This window comes from Gobius niger (genome assembly GCF_951799975.1).
Source record: "Gobius niger genome assembly, chromosome: 7".
Taxonomy (NCBI): Eukaryota; Metazoa; Chordata; class Actinopteri; order Gobiiformes; family Gobiidae; genus Gobius; species Gobius niger.
In genome coordinates this window covers 26492765-26512067 of record NC_136858.1, presented here as the reverse complement: position 1 = coordinate 26512067, position 19303 = coordinate 26492765, and the positions used below count along the sequence as shown (strand labels likewise).

General features: G+C 42.0%; 1 protein-coding gene across 1 annotated transcript in view; it reads left to right on the top strand.

The window, feature by feature from the left end:
- Positions 1-19303, top strand: part of macrod2 (mono-ADP ribosylhydrolase 2) — a 556553-nt gene that overhangs the window by 392551 nt on the left and 144699 nt on the right. The window contains exon 7 of the mRNA XM_079559786.1: positions 714-744. Within this exon, the coding sequence (XP_079415912.1) occupies positions 714-744 (31 nt within the window). The remainder of the gene's footprint in view (positions 1-713; positions 745-19303) is intronic.

Below are 19303 nucleotides of genomic sequence, written 5' to 3'. Positions count from 1 at the left end.
GTGAGCTGTGTGTTTTATAAGTTTGCCTGGAGGCCAAAGACTGGATCAATCAAGCTCATTTGGATATTCATGTGGATATTACAGCGAGCCGCGTATACCTCGAGCCTCATGAGACTAATTGACTTCTCCCTCCGGCAACGAAATGCAAGCTGTGAAGTATGGACCTCGCTCCATATTGTCCTGAGCCCAGTTAAACAGAGCCCTTTAATTGCAGTAATGTGTCACAACATCAGGGACAGGGAGAAGGCAGAAAAATGCGCGGTATATTTGGGAGCAGCCGTAAAAGCTCAGGCTACGTTTTATGCAATGGAACTGGGGTAAAAAACAGGGGAAAATTGCACCTCCCTGGAGCAACAGCATGAACCAACTCTTTAAATGAACAAGTAAAAAAAAAAAAGTAAATGATGTTGATGAAGCACTGTGATATTGCAAAACCACCAGACGTACGTTTTTGAAGCTGTTGAGTTGTTTGTTTTATTAATGTGGGAGAAAAAACATCCATCTACCGAAATGGCCAATTTTCTTAAGACGGTGAACCCACTAAAATTGGATTTCTGTTGCTATTGCCTTAATTTCGGAGATGAATAAAATGTGACATTCAATTTAAAAATGTCACAACAGCAGCAGATCTTGTCTGAAATTTTGCTGAAACATCCCTTATGGTTTATGTATATTCATATCACTGTGCCCTAATATGTTTTCTCATTTCGCAGGCCTTTCCGTGTATATCCACCGGCATCTATGGTGAGTACCTGTTTTGTAATGCTAAAGATTTGAACACATGTGCATGTTGACATTTTCTACAACCAAGTGTGTGGGATTTTTGCCATAAGAAAATGTGACTCTTTGCCTGCCAGCACTTTTCTCAAAATCAACCCAGCAGTCTGCTCATTTTCAAATTATGCAGCACTCTGATAACCACATGCTATACCAAAACAAAGATCTAAGTCTACATTCATTTTTTTTAAAGCGTCTTATTATAGTTTTATCTGCAGTGTTGGGTGTAATGTTACAAAAATATGCAACTTTTTCCAGTAACTAAGGAACATAACACATCACTCACACAGAATACAGTAATATATTAGTTATTACAATTTAACCAACTTAAGTCACATGCATGAATGAAAAATGGAGGTAACAAAGGAAAGGGAAATCCGTGACTGCACTTTTGCTCGGTGGCATTATTACTATATCAGACGGTTTATATTTTGCCAAAAGTAACTCAGAGGCAACTCAAAGTAACTCAGCTATTTGAAACAGGAGCGTGTAATACAAACATATTACATTTTAAAAACTGTAATTCTACTAATATACGTAGAATATATTACAACTTGAATGTAACTTGCCCAACACTGTTTATCGGATACGGTAGTCCTGTTTTGGCAAGAACTGAAAATCACACTTTTGTAAAATAGATCTTTTAAAGCCACACTGTGTAGAATTTTACCCAGTGAATAAAATTGAAGCACAAGCATTTATTTTCTGACACATATTTTCATCATTGAAAAATACCTCATAAAATAAAGTCATTTTGCTGTGAGCGGCTCAGCTCTCCTCAGACATGACTGTAGCTTTACCAGGAGTGGGCACGTCTCCAGCTCGTCTCCATGGAGATGTGACTAAAGTCAGTAGAATTTGAGATTTAAACAGGTTAGTCCCTCATATAAATCCATTCTTTGATTACCACTGCAAAAACAGCATTTTCTGGGTTGAACTGGTCATTAAGATCAAGGTTTGTTCTGATGGCAAAAGTGTAGTCCAAAATCTTGCGCAGTGTGCCTTTAAGCAACATTTTGAAGTGTTTAAAACATCCCATGAATGAATTGCGACATCCCGCTTCATAAATTTAACTGTGAAACTGTAAAAAACATCAGAAAAATCTATTGTTCTGCCACACAGGCACCCATTTCTCATTCATTTTCTTTCATTTTAATGTTGTTCTCAGGTATTCCTCTGCCCAATTTCGCATACTTTTCCCTGGTGTGATGCATTTCAAGGCTTGTTTACACAAGTGGCTGGTACCGGCGCGAGAATAAATGACGATTGACGAGAATTACCATCATGGCAAGCAACAGTTGCCATTTTTATGACAGCAATTCTCATCAATGGCAGTCACACAGTTAATAATTTACAATGCTCTCCTGGGACCCTCAATGGTTTCACTGAGTTAAATCTTCTTCAGCCGTCATATGTACTCTGTAAGTGGACAACACAATGGACAACTCCTGTACGACTGAGAGCTTACGCAAACAAAAATGTCAATACAATTCCCCTTGCTATTCCCTCAAATATGCCTATGCAATTATTTCAGTGCCAGACACAACGGCAGCCAGCGCAGGGGCAGCAGAGATCACTGTATTATGTAGAGTGCTGACTGGGCCACCACTTATTGGTGTTTTCGCCAGTGGGAGCTTGTCATAGTTCTCCAGCAGCATCAAAGGCATGCTTCGACGCAGCGGAGGGGCGAATTAAACAAGTCTTCAATAAATAAACAGCTTAGCGCTCCTCACAACGGCACTGCACAGAACAATGCGGCTGATTAGGATTGGAGATCTCCCCTCAGCACAGGGCAACAGAGGAGAGCTTTTCAGAGGGACGTACAGTGCCGTGATCGTATTCCCAGCGTGGCCCCCGGAGTAACGCGGATCTGGAAAGACCCGCTTCTCTTGTCAGCCATTTTGACGTTTCCTGTACATTTAAGATAACCTTTAAGGTCAGCCGCCATCTCAGCAATGTAAACAAAGGCTTTTTAGTGTGAGCGGCACATCTTCTTGATCTCTCACTTTCTGCCCATTGCTGTATAAAACAAAGCGACATACAGAGCGAGATAAGGCTGTGTCTGAGAATACAGATCCACACTGCTAGCATATCAAAGCCTGCTATTTTCAGCATTGTATAGATTATTATAATAAAAGTGAATAAATGAGACCTAGAGTTAATATAAACACACTTCAGCCTATGGCATATTTCCTTTATATCGAAACAACAAAACTATGTATAACAAACAAGCCAATACTTTATGTATCAGTATTGCACTCTTGTGGATGTTCACTGCTTTTTTGTGTCATCCCTTTCTGTGCCTTTGCATGAATCCAAAGTGAGGAAATGCCATTGCAATTGAGTATTTAAAGGGACGTTGATGGGCGTTGTCATTTTTATACTCGCTACTGCCACCTCAGGTCTTGCGCGTAACTGCAATATCTATATTAAGCTCGTGCATGACGGTACTTCGGACCCAAATTAAAGCAGAACTACGTAACTCATGCCCCTAGAGGCCATAAGCGCCACTGCAGGTGTCGTAGAATCTATTATAGAAAACGCTATCTCAATGGCCGCCGCCTGGGCGCCGCCATGTTTATTTCCCATACCGGCTTTGAAGCTAAGCAGGGAAGTGCCTGGTTAGAACTGGGATGGGAGACCGTTCCTCAGACGCTAAGCAGGGAAGGGCCTGGTTAGGACTGGGATGGGAGACCGTTTGGGAACACCAGGAAGCCTGGCGACAGTACTGAGTGTGTGCGTGGTTGGTGTTGGGGGCTGATGTTATTACATCGGCCACGGGTCCATATGGACCACGGTGCTGCTGTCCGAGGACACCCCGCCGTCACAAAAACGCGCGTGCACGAGATCTGACTGCCGTCCGTGTGCGCGCATCCACACAGGGCGATGTGTGTGTGCGCGCGTGCGTGTGTGTATGTATGTGTGCGCCCGCATCCACACAGGGCGCTGTGTGCGTGTGTGTGCGTGCGTATGTATGTGTGCACGCGCGCATCCAAACAGGACGATGTGTGAGTGTGTGTGTGCGTGTGTATTAGAGTGCTGCAACCCGTCCGACGTCTGACGGGACCCGTCGGAACCCGACGGGCTCGGTCGGACTCGGACAAATATTTAGAACTTATTTTCGGGCTCGGATCGGACTCGGACACATCAGCACGATAATAAAACATGAAAATAAAATGGGTCTGTTTCATTTCATGCATAGCAAGCGTTCATTTGTCAAAAAACTAAATAAATAAATAAATAAATAGAAGATGCGGCATTTAAACCCGCTTATGCACTGCGCAGTGCGCACGCAGTAATGCTTTTAAGAAGTTGTGAACTGCTGTGACAACGAAACACGTGTAGTGACCGCACAGGTAAAACTGTTGCTCCGCGTACGTGCGTGCGTGTGGCCGTGCGTGCTCCGCTCATCTGTGTTGACGTTCCGAATGCCTTTTGATGGATAAAATCTGACTTTTTCCACACAAACAATATCGTATCCTACTGTGTCATTAGGCTTATGGAAATATTGTGATTTTAAATGTGTCGGGCTCGGTCGGACTCGGACACAAATATCTTAATGCCTGTCGGGCTCGGTTCGGATTTGATCACTGCTCTGTCGGACGAGGGCCGGGCTCGGACAGAAAAAATCAGCCCGATCCGCACTCTAGTGTGTATGCGTAAGATCCAATCCTGGCCATATCCGTCTCCAAAGCTTTGTCTCCGAAAAAAAAGTACACGCACAACCTGCTCAAACACGAGCCTCTAATCAAACGCGCTGCTCCGACTGATTTATCCTCCGTGTGAGTCAAAGCGAAATTGAAACTACCAGTTAACGAGCGCATGGCCTGCACTGCGTACTTTTTTTTTTTTTTTTTTTACTTTGCTGCTGTACCATTTGTTTTCTATTTTTGCTTTCACGTATTGTGAGCCCAGAGGTACATTTTATTCTAAAGCAGCTTTGAAAGCATTGCCCATTCTATTCTACGGTTATGAATACTGTCTAACAACGATCATTAGGCTATTTCATTTCAAAACCAACTTATTATTTTTTGGATTGCACACTACCGTGATGGACCAAACCACGGGTCCTGCACCGTGAACCAAACCGTTAGAGCTGAACCCCTAATATTTATCCATAATTATTCCACTGTCTCTTGAATTCTATTCCCTGAGTTTAGCGAACATATTGTCGTTGTAGTTTATAAGAAAGGAGTACGGGTGCATCAAACACTCCAATTGCAGTTTGTTTGAAATTATTTTGAGCATTCATTATTTTACACATTTGTAGTGGCCATAGTTTTTGGAATGGGTTGGGAACCACTGGTCTACAGCTGCACTGTGTGACGGGTTGGACATTTCTTTGTAATCACTCATAATCTCAGAATATCAAATGTGGAGACTAGCGAGGCCCGGCCGAAGGCCGGGTCTCCGCTAGTGGTAAAATAAATAAATACTGTTGAAGTGGCGCTAGCCCACAGTTAGCTTTGCCCGTTAGCCCTTTCTTCTTTGTGATTCTTCTTTGAGACACCGGGGGAGATGAAACACCCCCCAATCATCCCATTAACACTTGTATTACCCCCAGAGAGACTACGAAAAGGATTTATTAAGGTAAACAAGTTACTTAGTACTGCTTTAACAACTTTTTGAGTGACAGTGCAGGATTTTAACGACAGTTGGGTTGAATTGGTTTGGGCTTATTCTACACATTAGGACATTGCTGGAGCAAGTAGGGGGTAGAAAGTACTTGATTTGAACATTTTTAAACTCCGTCTAGTCCCTTTAAAAGAAACCCCAAACAGATAGAAGCCCATATTTCCAGATAGGGGCATGAGTCAGTTTTTTAAATCGATCACATGTTTGGGGAATAATTGTACGAAATGAACATCCAAACATGTTTACATGAGTGGCCTTTAACCGCCTTCACCAAGGACATATTCTCCAGTTCGGTATGACCCAAATATATAGGCTTCTTGACTGGAGAGCAGCAGTGTAATGCCTCATTTGAAAGCTAAGACCTCCAAAAGTGATTGTAGCTTTTTTTGTCACATTGTCACCTTGTTTTTGAAGTGTTTTGGACACTTTTCCGGCACATTCTTTGTTGCGGTTTCATCCTCGTTTTCCTCGCTATTGTGATGCTTTTCTTTTTAGCTTTTAGATTTGGCTAGAGCTTAACTGGAGAAAATGTGCTTGGTTCAGGTGGGGGTTAAGAGGTTAAACTCTAATGCAGCATAAGTATTCACAGGCCTAAACCGCCGCGCCGCTTCTCTTCTTTTGCACGTTAGATTGACTGCTGTCTCCCGCCCCATTGTTTTTATTGTCACCGCTGTCATGCATCTATTAATACCTGAATGTACTTGACCCATTTCCCGGCTTAAAGTGTAGTACAAAAACAAATCCCCTCCTCGCAGCGGCGTGACAGAGAGGAATCAGGAACAAGTTATCCTCCGCCTTTGTGCTGAGGAAAACAGATTTGTCAGAAAAGCTAATGCTAATTGACACTCTCTCTCACGCCTCTCTGTTTGGGGGGAAACTCCGTCAGCCCTGACAGATGATGGCACAAATGGAGGTTGGGTTGCAGAGGTGCGCGGGGGGCTACCTCAGACGCTCCCAAAGAAAAATGAGGCCTCACAGCGCACTGACAGTCCAATCCCTCAGTCCGGTCCATTAGCCACAGCAGAATTTCAGCCCGGATAGTGTGTCCGGAGGTACCCCTCGTAAACAAACCGGTGCCCACTGCGGTGCACCGGGTCACCCAGCGTGATGGAGGTTATTAAGTGTTGTTGGTGTTCGCGCATCCATCACCGCTGAGTGACTCGGGTTAAAATGGATTATTCCAACCAAAGAGGAGACAACCGCGGATGTCTCAGAGGATCAGTGCCAAGAGTCCAAGTACCGCGACTTAGGCAGGTCATGTTCTGCGTGGCGCGCGCTCTCCCGAACACTCTGCCTCATATGTCTCTCTCACACATGCAGCAGTGGCCCAAAAAGTATGACAATTCATGGAAAGGATTTCATTTTTTTTGAATTGGGCAAAATCGGGGATGCTCCACGTTATGATGACCGAGATTATCCGCCCCGGACACGTTTTCTAGCAGCCTTGAAGGATCAAATGCAGAGAACCAGAGCCTCTTACCCCCCACCTTCACCGATCACATTTTCTCCAGTTTGGCTTTACCCAAAACTAAAACCTTCTTTACTGGAGGATACAGCCTATACGCCAGTGCAAAGCCTCATTTGTAAGCAAGTTAGTAAGTAAAGTTTATTTCTATGCACTTTTCACAGATAAAATCACTGTACAAGAGAGTTGAAAGCTACAAAATGGACCTAAACTGATCTTTTTCGTCGCATTGTCCCTTTTTTTTTTTTTTTCACTTTTTCTTAGATTTTTATGTCACTTTATTGTTGCCTTTTTGACACTTTTTTGTCACTTTGTAATCGCTATCTTGGTTGTGTTTTTGTCACATTTTCGTCTCGGTTTTGTCCCTGTTTTGATGCTTTTCTCAAGAAGCTTTGGGATTTGGGTAAAGCCAAACTGGAGGGAATGTGCTCGGTACAGGTGGGGGTTAAGAGGTTAAATAAGTTCATGCCAGGCTGAACCTATCATGAGGAGACTTGGATTAGTAAATAGAAAAGTGTACCCAGGCAATGACATAATAGCAAAGGAGTTTCATACAATCTGGCTCCATATGTTGTTATGTGTTTTGATAATATAATCTGATTTGGCAAAAAAGAAAGAAAAAAAAGCCCATGCTGTCAGACATTTTGTTCCGGTAGATACCAAGAACACATTTTTAGAACGTGAACATAATAGTGGTTTGAAGAACATCCTCCCGCCGCTCTGTAATGATCCGTACAGTTTAGGACGCATCACATGAGATCGATTTAAAACCACACAGGCCCCGAGCTCCGAGCGTGGAGCAACTACGTGAGCATTAAATCTCCTATTTAACTGACACCTGCTATCCCACACAGGTCTTTATGAACCTATCAGAACCTCAAGCACAGCTTCTCTGAGGACAGATGTCATTTGCCAATAATAGAGAAGCTAAGTGTCTACTGTAAGACTGTTATTATATACATACAGCATCAGTGTGGGCAGAAATATCTTCCCGCTTAAGGAAAGGAATATAAGGTGACACATGTGAAATCGCTTATTGTCAAAAGGTATGTCTGATTTGTTGTTTGTTGTGATATGTATGAAATCAGAAAGACAATAATTACTATATATTGCTGTAAGCAAAGTAAGTATAACAGATAAACAGTTAAAGACCTCTTATGGATGATGGTGTTGAGAGCTAAAAATATACTCCTGGAAGTGCAGTTTACCAAGCAAATCTACAGAAACCATAACCCAAGGAGTAAAAGCTGCCCAGTCCTTAAACACAAGTGCCTGATCTCGTTCTGTTTAGTGCCCCTCTTGTGCCCCTCTGCCTCCTCTGTCTCTGTCACGGATCGAGAAGTGTTGACGCTGGACTTTCAGCTCGTGCGGGGAGATATGTCGGTAATCCCCACAGCTCCACTGGTGTGTCCATGCTGCTGTTCTCCTGCACTGTCCAGATCAAAGGTTTCAAGCTGCTAGCACTTATTTTTTATTTATTTTTTTACACACTATACGGCATCCCGCTACTGCTCCCCTCATCCCTGCTGAGGATTACAGGTGGGAGACTTCCATGGCACGTTATCGCGCCGCAGTTATGGCTTGCTGTTAGCTCGGCAAGTCACCCCCTTCCCTTTAAAAGAAAAAAAAAAAGGGAAAAAAATCCAGGGGTTTTCAAGTGAGGGCTTAGCCTGGCTGGACTGCGTATTTGGTGGTGCAGTGTGGTGTATCAGTGGGGAGCAGAGGGAGCTTAGACAAAGTTAGACACTTGTAGCAGTAAATGGGGACATGCTTGGCTTTATGTGGTGTGAAAATGCTTAACGCCTGCAGTACAACAGAAATAGACCATTCTTGAGGAGAATGTTTTTGACCAAAGTCTGTTCCTGCAGATAAATAAGAAATAAATAACATGCTAATACAAATAAATCAATGCATTCAATCAAAAAAAAAAATAGATCAAATAATGATAAAGCTGTAGCCTATACTTGCTCTTAACTTTGTTTTGTAACCTCTTACAAAACAAAGTTAACTGCCTTAACCAAGTGCATGTTCTCCAGTTTTTACCCAAATCTAAAAGCTTACAGCCTATGGGCCTCATTTGAAAGCTAAGACCTACAAAACTCATCTACAACAATTTTGTTGCATTTGTCACATTTTCATAATTTTTTATCACTCTATTCTCGCTTTTTTCTGGTGTTTTCGTCCCATTTTGTCAACTTTTTGTCACTTTTTCATATCTTGTTTTGTCACCTTTTTGTCACTTTTTTCTTGAGTTTTCGTCCACATTTTTTGTAATTTTTTCATCACTTTTTCGTCACACTTTTTGCCACATTTTCATCATGCTTTGTCACTTTTCTGTTGCTTTTTTGTTGCGTTTTCATCACACATTTTTGACACTTTTTTGTTGTATTTTATATTCATTTACTCCCATTTTTGTTGCTCAAGTAGCTTTTAAATGTGGGTAAAAATGTGCTCTGACCATGATTGGTCAAATGAAGCGGTCATGAGATCTTTTTTTTCTCTCTTTTCTCATGCTGACCTCTGTTTTGCTGTGCTGTATGAACTGAATCATTTCCTCAAATATTGGGGGAAACTAGATTGTTCTCATTTTATTGAGTAATCGTTTTATGGCACACGCTCTGCCAACTTAGCCATGCCTGGATATTATTAGCATGTAGAACAAAGAAGTAAAAGTTGTTCATTTTAGCAATCAGGCCAAAGCCACGGCACCACCTGAAATGCGCTGGTTCCAGTGAAGGTCGTCGAAGCCACGGAGCCTGCTCTCGCCCTCCCTCCCTCGTAAGCCTTCCTTTCACTCCTCCTTCCCCTTCATCTCTCCCTACTGTCTCCTTCTGTGGCTGCAAACTCGGTCATGGTCACAGCCCCGACTTGTCCCAGTGTGTCCGGGCCATTTGACACCCACACGCCGGAGCCTGGAGTCCTCGGGGCGCTGCTGTGTCCTCCACCCCGGGCCGGCTCACCTCTCTCTGGGCTCTGATGGAGGTGACGAGTCCCTTACCCCTTCTCCCCTTTCCAGATCGCCACACTGCACTGGTGCCCTCCGCTCCAACAGCCCTCAGCTGTGGAAGCTCCTAATGGTTTTTCTCCTCTCGCCCAGTCCTTCAACATAGCCACTATATAGGCACCAATACAAAAAAACAGATCTAGGTATTACTGGGAAGATCCAAATATTTCCCAAACATGGAGGTTCAAAAACACAAATGAGAGAAAGTTTTGATGAGGAAACAACATTGTAACATGCCCTTGTATTTTGCATGACACCCAAACCCTCCCCCTTAGAATAACAGAACGTTTTGTTTTCTATTTAGCTTCTTCTTTTCTTTTCACTTCCCATGTTGACTGCAAGTGACTGGAACACATGCTGTGAATGTACAAATACCAAACACATAGCCCCAGGCTGGAAGAGGCAGCAGTATGGCAGGCAGCTCTGGGTACAGATGGAACCATGACCAAATACAGCTAACTATACAATTCCTACCTCTGCTCGACATAGGCTGGACCTTTTTATATTAACAGGATATTTGTTCCCGATTTCCATATTTCGAAATTCAAGACCCAGCGCCAGGACAAGTCCGAGGGAAAAAACACATTAAAATATAAACCTAAAAATAACTTGGAGATGTGGTGGCCACGATTCCAGCGCACTCGGAGGGAAACAGAAGTGGTGTGGTCGGCAGAATGTGTTCCTGGCCATTTATTTGCAAACAAAGAATAGGAATGCATCATGGCACAGACATGTTGTTGACTTTTCCTCGTGTTGCCAGGTGAAGCTGTAATGTCTGCACAGTGGAAAAAAACCCTTAGCTACACAGTTTGTTGTGAAAGTTAACTTTGAGGATTTGAAGACTTGAGATAGTGAGAAGTTCGGGTTTGGCACTGGACAACGTGTTTGCCTGAAATGTACTCTGCAAATGTCGGTAGATCATTAAAAAGCCTTTAATAATATTATCACCTAAAATTATAAAAATAAAAGAAAGAAGATCATGCTCTTATTCAGACGCTGTTAACATAATTTATTAAACATCACAAAAAATTTGCACAGCTTTACATCATCAAGGCATATCCTTTTGAGGTTGAACATCCAAAGAGCTCGCCCTGCAGTTCAGTGTAAAAATCCTTAAAGTCACCCAGGGTCGCCTTCAAGTGTTCTTAAAGGTGTTTTGCATTAGCCTAACAGAGGCCCGGGCTGGTGTCGGCGCGTTGCATCAGAGATTCCAGGGTTCACTTTTTTTTCTTCTTATTAACAAAGGTCCTACATGCCCGAGATCATAGGAATAAAAAATGTGGATTCTGTTTCAAGAGAAATCTTCCCTTTCGGAGCAACTCCCTCATCTGACACGGGGCAGTGATGAAAAATGTACCTTCATAATTGGGGAAATGAATCCATCTTTCTCAAATAACTTAATCACACATTTGATTTGGAACATCAACCTGTCCACATGTTTCAAATCACCGGTAAGAAATATTCTCCAGTGAGTCTAAACAAAAAAGGCAGAATTACCCTGTAACTTTTTTGCTTTTTTCCCAGATAGAGATTCTATTGTTCTGGTGTCCTGATAGTCCTGTGTTCAAAAATAGCAGTGAAACGGTAGCAAACTCGGGGGGAGAGCGGATGAACTTTTTGGTACACTGACCACATAACCACTGGCTAAGATCCGGAGATACCAAAAGCATGTGCTGCGAGACATCCTTTGTTCCCACCTCTGTCCTCTCTCTCTCTCTGTCTCTCTCTCTCTCTGGTGGGTGGGTGATGCTGCGCTCTACTTGGTGATAAAGTACAGGGGCCTTCAGCAGAAATAACACTGCACCACCTGAGTCCTCATCAGCGGCACCGCGTGCACACATCCCATCAGTGCAGCTCACTAAGACAAATCTCCCTGAGCCGGCCATATTCCCAGCATACAGCCACGCAGGCGAGGCGAGCCAAGCAAGCAGCGGCGGCTCCCTCGGGGGGCGCAGCTTCACCGCCATCGCGCCTCGTGCCAGCTCCCCAACTCCAGATACCATGTTCTTATTTAGATTTTAGTGTTACTTAGGAAATGTTTTTACTTAATAATCAAGATAATCAAAAAATGATATTATATCGCTGAAAATATAGTCCATTTATCCCTTTTTTAATGCATGCAGTGCCTGATGTTGCATGGAAGCATAAATGAAAGAAAATGTGTGTCTATTTGACCAGATATTTCCATCTGCAGTCCCTGAGCCAACAATTTATACAACACATAAAGCACATAAAGTACGTAAAGCATGTAAAGCATAAAACAAAGCAGGTCGTACAGATGAAACTCAGAAAATTAGAATATCGTTCAAAAGTTCATTTATTTCTATAATTCTACTTAAAATGTGAAACTTATATGATACACTCATTACATGCAAAGTGACATATGTTATGCCTTAATTTGTTAGAATTTTACAGTCCATTTTCAAAATATTTTCAAATTTTATGAGATTGTTAATTTGGGGTTTTTACAAGCTGAGCCATAATAATCAAAATGATAACAAATAAAGGCTGCACATATCTCACTGAGTCTATAGCATATATTAGTTTGGCACTTTAAGTTGAATTACAGAAATGAATGCACTTTTTAACGATATTGTCATTTTCCGAGTTCTACCTGTATGTGTGCTAAATACATGTAATATAAAGTATGTCGAAGTCAACTTCAGTAAGTACAAGGAACATTTAAAATGCTGTTTCATTTCTAGGATAAATTCATTGTAGTTTTTGTGTGATTTTGTAGATTGTTCAAAGGTTCTTTTTTTTTATTTGGTCATTGTTTTTTTTTTGCCACGGATTTCTTGAATTGTACCTGCAGTGTCTCACCTTCAACATGTCCAAGAGTTTAGGGTGTCGGCATTTGAGAGAAATGTAGAAACTAATACAACAATCACAGGCCTTCCAACAAAGATTGATGTAATCCAGGGTGGTAAACACACAGAAGTTCAATAAATTCAACTGGACATTTGTTACAACAAGAACACAGGATATTTTGTTGACAATTGATTGTGATTAAGCCCTAGTTTTATCCTTCATACTTTTTTATATAGTTTTTGTTTTCTTCGAGTTGACGAAATATCAGCGCCTCTCCACCTCTCTGGCCCTGAAGGATGAGGCCTCCACGGCCAGCGAAGCACACCAGATTTAGGGGGAGGTGCACAGGGGGAGAAGAGGCTCTCTGTTTTTTGGAAGTTCACTCCGTCAGCCTTTTGCATCATCAATTGTCGTCGTAGTGTATGCCCAGGCAAGGTTACAGAAGTGATGACTGAAGGTGTTTTATCAGAGTACCACAGAGGAGGAATGTATGACCAGGACACGGTGAGAAACAGGGGAGAGGGGAGGAGAGGGGAGGAGAGGTGAGGACTCTGGATGTTGTCAAAGAGACAGATGATGAGCACTGGAAGTGATGCAGTTGACCTTGGGCTGTTGATGTTCAGTGGAGTTTATAGTCAGACTTTTTCCACAGTTTGTTTACATCCATCATTGCAATGCTTTGGCCCTGTTTTTTCTTCTACCACACCACGAAATTAAAGTAAAATCAATTGCTAGAGCTGCATAATATATTCCTAAATTATGATGACATCTGACAGGGATTTACACTTTCTTTCTAAAACAAACTGCATGATACTTTAACTCAGTGCTTGCCTTGATTTGATCTTTAAAAGTGCACTATGCAACTTTTGAAGTGAAAATTTAATCATCTTAATAATTTGTGTATATTTGACCTTGTAGTGGCTTTAAGGGTGCAGCAGGGCACCTTTGCTTTCCCTCACATTGGCGTCTGTGATGCTCCAGAATCTATTGTTTTTGGGTTTCTGGACAGTTTCTGGTACAAACCCATAAAAACAACTGATCCTGGAGTGTCATAAAGACCACTGTGAGGGAAAGCAAAGGTGCCATGCTGCACCCATAAAGCCACTGAGTCACTGCAAGGTCAAATATACACAAATATTAAGTTGTTTTTTTCCACTGAAAAAGTTGTATAGTGCTCCTTTAAACAAGTCTTTGTTAAAGACTATACTATGACTAAATGGACACATTCTATACTTAAAGGAATAAGCCACCGTTTTTATATACTAAGATATGTTCTTACCTAACCTTAGTCGAGTTAATATATACCCGTCTGTTTTTTCTCTGTGCGCTCTGTCACGCAAACGGAGCACATACGCAGCCTCTCCCACATGTCATATAGCTCCAAAAAAGCTCACGATAGAAGCTACCAAGCTCTTCCACGTGTTCCCTATTTAAATAAAGTTACGTGAAGTGTTTTCATGCGAAGTATATTTACACAGAAATGTAACATGTCGATTTTATAAGCAGATAAAAAGGGTACTATATTGTGAGGCGTAATGATACGAGGAGCAAAACGTCCGCGCAGTAACTCCTAAAGACTTCCCCCGCTCACTTCCGTCAATAGAAGCTGCGTGACTTGAACAGAGCCTTTTACAACAAGCAGAAAATATATTTTCGGAAAGTGCTCGCGCATTCCTACCTCATGGTCGAGGTCCTGAGTCCTGTGTCGTTGTCCGGGGTGAGTTGGAAATCTGTGAAACATTACTACACTATATACTTTCTGCTTGTTATCACAGCCCGGCACGATGCACGTAAAAGGCATTGTTCACAAGTTATCGACGCTTCAACTGTTCTCTGCGAGCTCTCTACAAGTCACGCAGCTTCTATTGACGGAAGTGAGCGGGGGAAGTCTTTAGGAGTTACTGCGCGGACGTTGTGCTCCTGTATCATTACGCCTCACAATATAGTACCCCTTTTTATCTGCTTATAAAATCGACATGCTACATTTCTGTGTAAATATACTTCGCATGAAAACACTTCACATAACTTTATTTAAATAGGGAACACGTGGAAGAGCTTGGTAGCTTCTATCGTGAGCTTTTTTGGAGCTATATGACATGTGGAGAGGCTGCGTATGTGCTCCGTTTGCGTGACAGAGCGCACGGAGAAAGACCAGACGGGTATATATTAACTCGACTAAGGTTAGGTAAGAACATATCTCAGTATGTAAAAACGATGGCCTATTCCTTTAAGACTTTCTGAGGGGTCATTTAAAAATGTAAAAGAAAATGCATAGATTACCTGCTTTGGGCGGATTGTATGCTGATGCCCTCTAATTACTGAAAACAGTCAATACAGTCAAAAGGACAGGGATTTCAGCAAAGTGTATCACAAGTGAGTTGTGCAGCCTCTGCCAAATAAACAACCGCAAAATGATTCAAGGCTGGCAGGTAGCTTTTTTTTGCAACTTTAGGAAGGCAAAAGAAAAGTAACATTTGAAAACAGACAAGATAAAATATTTTTCCAGCCCAGTGACTTTTGTTTCATTTCCTGTTTCATCTTAATCTTTCATTCTATATCACCCCCTCAAATTTGTCTCTCCTTCTATAAATTCAAGCAACAGCAAAAAAAACTTGTAATTACCATTTGCTTATGCATACCTCTGTGACACCTCTCCCACGTGTCGGCTCCTCTGAAACAGCTGGCCCCGTCTCCGTCGAGCCTTTTTTGTGTCAGCTTTCTCGGCAGCCGCACATCTGTTGGCCCGTGTTAGCTGAAGTGCGAGTAGGAGTGTTGGTGCACCTGCAAATGTGTGGATGCTTCATAAAATAAACCTTCGGAAAGTCTTAAGTGAGAACGGTAAAGGTTAAATGCGTTCGGTGGAGGTTTGGGCTGACCAACGGAGAGGCTTGGCATCCCAGATTGCGTTGGGGAGGCTGCAGCTCTTGGGAGCAGCTATTTGAAGGGCAGGAAGCTGTAAACAAGAATCTTGGTACGTTCAGACTGAATGCATCTAACCGAGTTCATGTAGAGGCGAATTTTGACACGTGTTAGAGGTGTCTGAATTCAATTGCACAGGCATAATTAGCATTTCACCTTCTATGTTTTGTTTATTATCCATGTTCTCACCTGCAGTCATGAGATCTGGTTCATGACGGAAAGAACAAGATGCAGATACAAGTGTGTGAAATGAGTTCAGTTACCCTGGGGGAGCACGGAGTAGAGCCGCCGCTCCTTCACTGCGAGAGGAGCTGGAGGGTTTTTTACTTTGGCTAAGCCTAGGCTAAAACGGACTATCAGTATAAGAACTTAACCTGTTAACCCCCACCTCAACTGGGCACATTTTCTCTAGTTTGGCATAAACCAAATCTATAAGCATCAAAATAGAGACGAAAAGGAGGATGAAATCGCAACAACAAAGTGACAAAAACACAACAAAACATGTCAAAAACATGTCAAAAACACGTCAAAAACACGTCAAAAACACATCAAAAACACGTCAAAAAAGCGACAAAAATGTGACGAAAACATGACAAAAACACGTCAAAAATATGACAAAGACACGACATAAAAACATGACAAAAACGTGATGAAAACACGACAAAAATGTGACAAAAACACAACATAAAAACATGACGTAACGTGAAGAAAACAGTGACAAAAAAGTGACAAAATCACAACAAAAACACAGCAAAAAAGCAATGAAAAAGCAGCATAAACCGACAAATGACCAACAAAGAGACCAAAACACGACAAAAATTTGACAAAAATTTGACAAAAACATGTCAAAAACACGTCAAAAACACGACAAAACATGACAAAAACACGACAAAAACTTGACAAAAACACACAAAAAACACAACAAAAAACACGTCAAAAACATGACAAAAACACACAAAAACACACAAAAACACCCCCAAGAAACAAAAACATGTTAAAAACACATTTAAAAAAAACACAACAGAAACACACCAAAAACCCGTCAAAAAATGTGATGAAAACAAGACATAAAAAGTGACACAAAAAGTGACAAAAACACAGCAAAAAAGCAGCATAAACCGACAAATAGATGAACAAAAAAAGACCAAAACATGCCAAAAATGTGACAAAAACACGGCGACATCGTGACAAATTGATCAGTTCAGGGAAGAGGTTAATACAGCTTTTATTTTATTGTATCGTCATTTATTTGCTTTTTAAGCAAATCAACTTTTTTTAGTTTTTTTTCCCTGTGCTTTATAAATACATTTTGACTGCAAAAAAAAACCTCTGGCAGAACCCTCCTTACCACCACAGTTCCTGCTCCCTAGTTTGGGGAACCCACTTTCTTTTGACACACTACCAAACTTAGGCAGAGGGTACAAAGCTCGACTCGGCTGTCACAGCGCGGCGCCGTATTCATCTCACACCGCGAGCTTCACCCACGACTCTTGAGAGCAGCTCAGGGAGGGCTCAGCAGTGCTCCAGCCACTCCTGACTTACTTTACCTCTCCTGTCAGACACCAGGCAGGAGGAGAAGTTAAACATGAGACAGAGACATCAAATGCTCTCTGAAAGCTGCAGGTAGCGCTAGGATGAAAGCGGAGACACATCTTGATGGAGGAGCCTGTTGATTTAGCACATTTTCAGTCGGGGAGGCTTTGACAGCGCGGCCCGATTGTGTGATGAAATAATTTGGCTACGTCTCTCTGTGCTTTTTTTTTTTTTTCTTTTCATATTTCCCCTTTTACATCCAACGCGAGGGTGAGAGGTGGCTGCGCGGCGCTTGTAAGCCTGTTTGATAGGTCTCAGAGCGTTTGAGCAGTGGCAGTGACCCAAAGAAAAGGGGGAAAAAAAAGGAAATGTTTGCTTTGACCAACAACTTGCATTGGTGGTATGACGCGTATACAGTGTGAGCTGATGGGAGTTGAAATTGAGGTTATGAACTCTGTCCTCTAGTGCCTTATGGGGTCACAGGTTATGATACAAACAAAGGATAACTTTCAAGTCAGTTCTCTAAGGGGTAAAAAGGTGCAGTGGTTAAAGTGTGTATTTGTCACCTCGCCTGAAGTCTGAAAAATGGCATTCTGAAGTCGAGACAGTCATGACCAAATCATATCTTTTGAAACGCCGGAATGCCTGATATACAGTATGACCTTAGATACAACTGAGATATGTTTTTACCTGAGCTTAGACGAGTTGATGCGTAACTGTCTGGTCTTTGTGTGTGCGCTCAGTCAGGCAAAAGGACCAAAGATGTTAGCATTTAGCCTCTACTAGCTTGGTCGCTAACTTCACCCTGTTTGGCCCCATAGAGGAGAGGAGGATAGGTTAAATGCTAACAACATCTTTGGTCGTTTTGCGTGACTGAGCACACGCGTAAAGACCAGACAGGTACACATCAACTCGTCTAAGCTCAGGTAAGAACATATCTCAGTATGGAAAAACGATGGCCTCATTCGTTAAAACCCAATGTTTAAACTTTCTGAACTATGATATCTGTGTTTATTTTTCACATAAGTATTTAAAAGTAAAAATAGTCCCACTATAAGGTTGGACAATTTTAATTAAAACTTCTGCCGCGGTGGTTAGTTTTCAGAGAATGTGATTCATCGGGCTGGCTTCTTAAAATCAATCGATATAAAAATGAGACAGTCGTTGAACAACTCTTTGAAATGAACAGAACCCAAAGATTCGGTTCCCAGTAAATAGCATGACTGGTCTGGACTCTGAGAAGAGGGGGCGTTTTAAGTTTTGTAAGTAAGTGGAATACTCAAGTTTTGCGAAGGGTTAAAAGACCACACTCAACTATAATTACTCTTAAATGAAGACAACTGAAACACTACACTCTGACAGGGAGCAGATTGTCAGCGCTTTTGGTAATGGCACATATACTGTACTGGCGCAAAGGCAGGGCCGACCCCAAGGGCTTTTTAAGTCAATAGCTCACTCTAAGTGTCAGGCCTGGGAACTTCTCTACAGTGGCAGCAAATGATCTCGAGATCAGCAGAGTTCTCCTTATGCTGGCCTTATTAAAAATTAATACAAGTGCAATCTGTGCTCTGGAGATCAATACGTCGTGGTAACTCTGTGTTAAAGCCCCTGAGTTGGCACTACTCTTGTAAGCTATGCCAATCTTACAAAAAGAGTGGCGTTCTATTCAACTTTATAGCACCACATTAAACTATTGATCTGGTGAAGTGCTGTGTCACCCTTCTCAAACTCTCTAAACACTTTACATCAAAGAACCCACACACACACTTTCATAGACAGTGACATTGAACATTAAGTGTCTTGCACAAGGACAAAGCTACAGGACATGAGCAAACGCTCTTTTCAACTAGGCTGGCTCTGGAATGATCTTTGGGAAACAAAGAAACTAACAATAAATCAATTGTTTAACACGTTTGACACTTGAAAGAGTGCAAGGTGCTCCAAGTGCATTTGCATGAATTTTCAGATGTCTGTTATGTTGAGTGACAGGGCACCTGCGAGCACTGAAGCTGCTCCGTAGTTTGTGTTTTTCCTCATTGATTATAATCAGTGTGATTGCGCAGCTCTGCTGTGAATCTGGATTCAGCAGAAAGGAAGCAATAAACTGCAAATGAAATTGTTGAACTTCAAAGAAAAATACAAACAACAACAAACAAAAG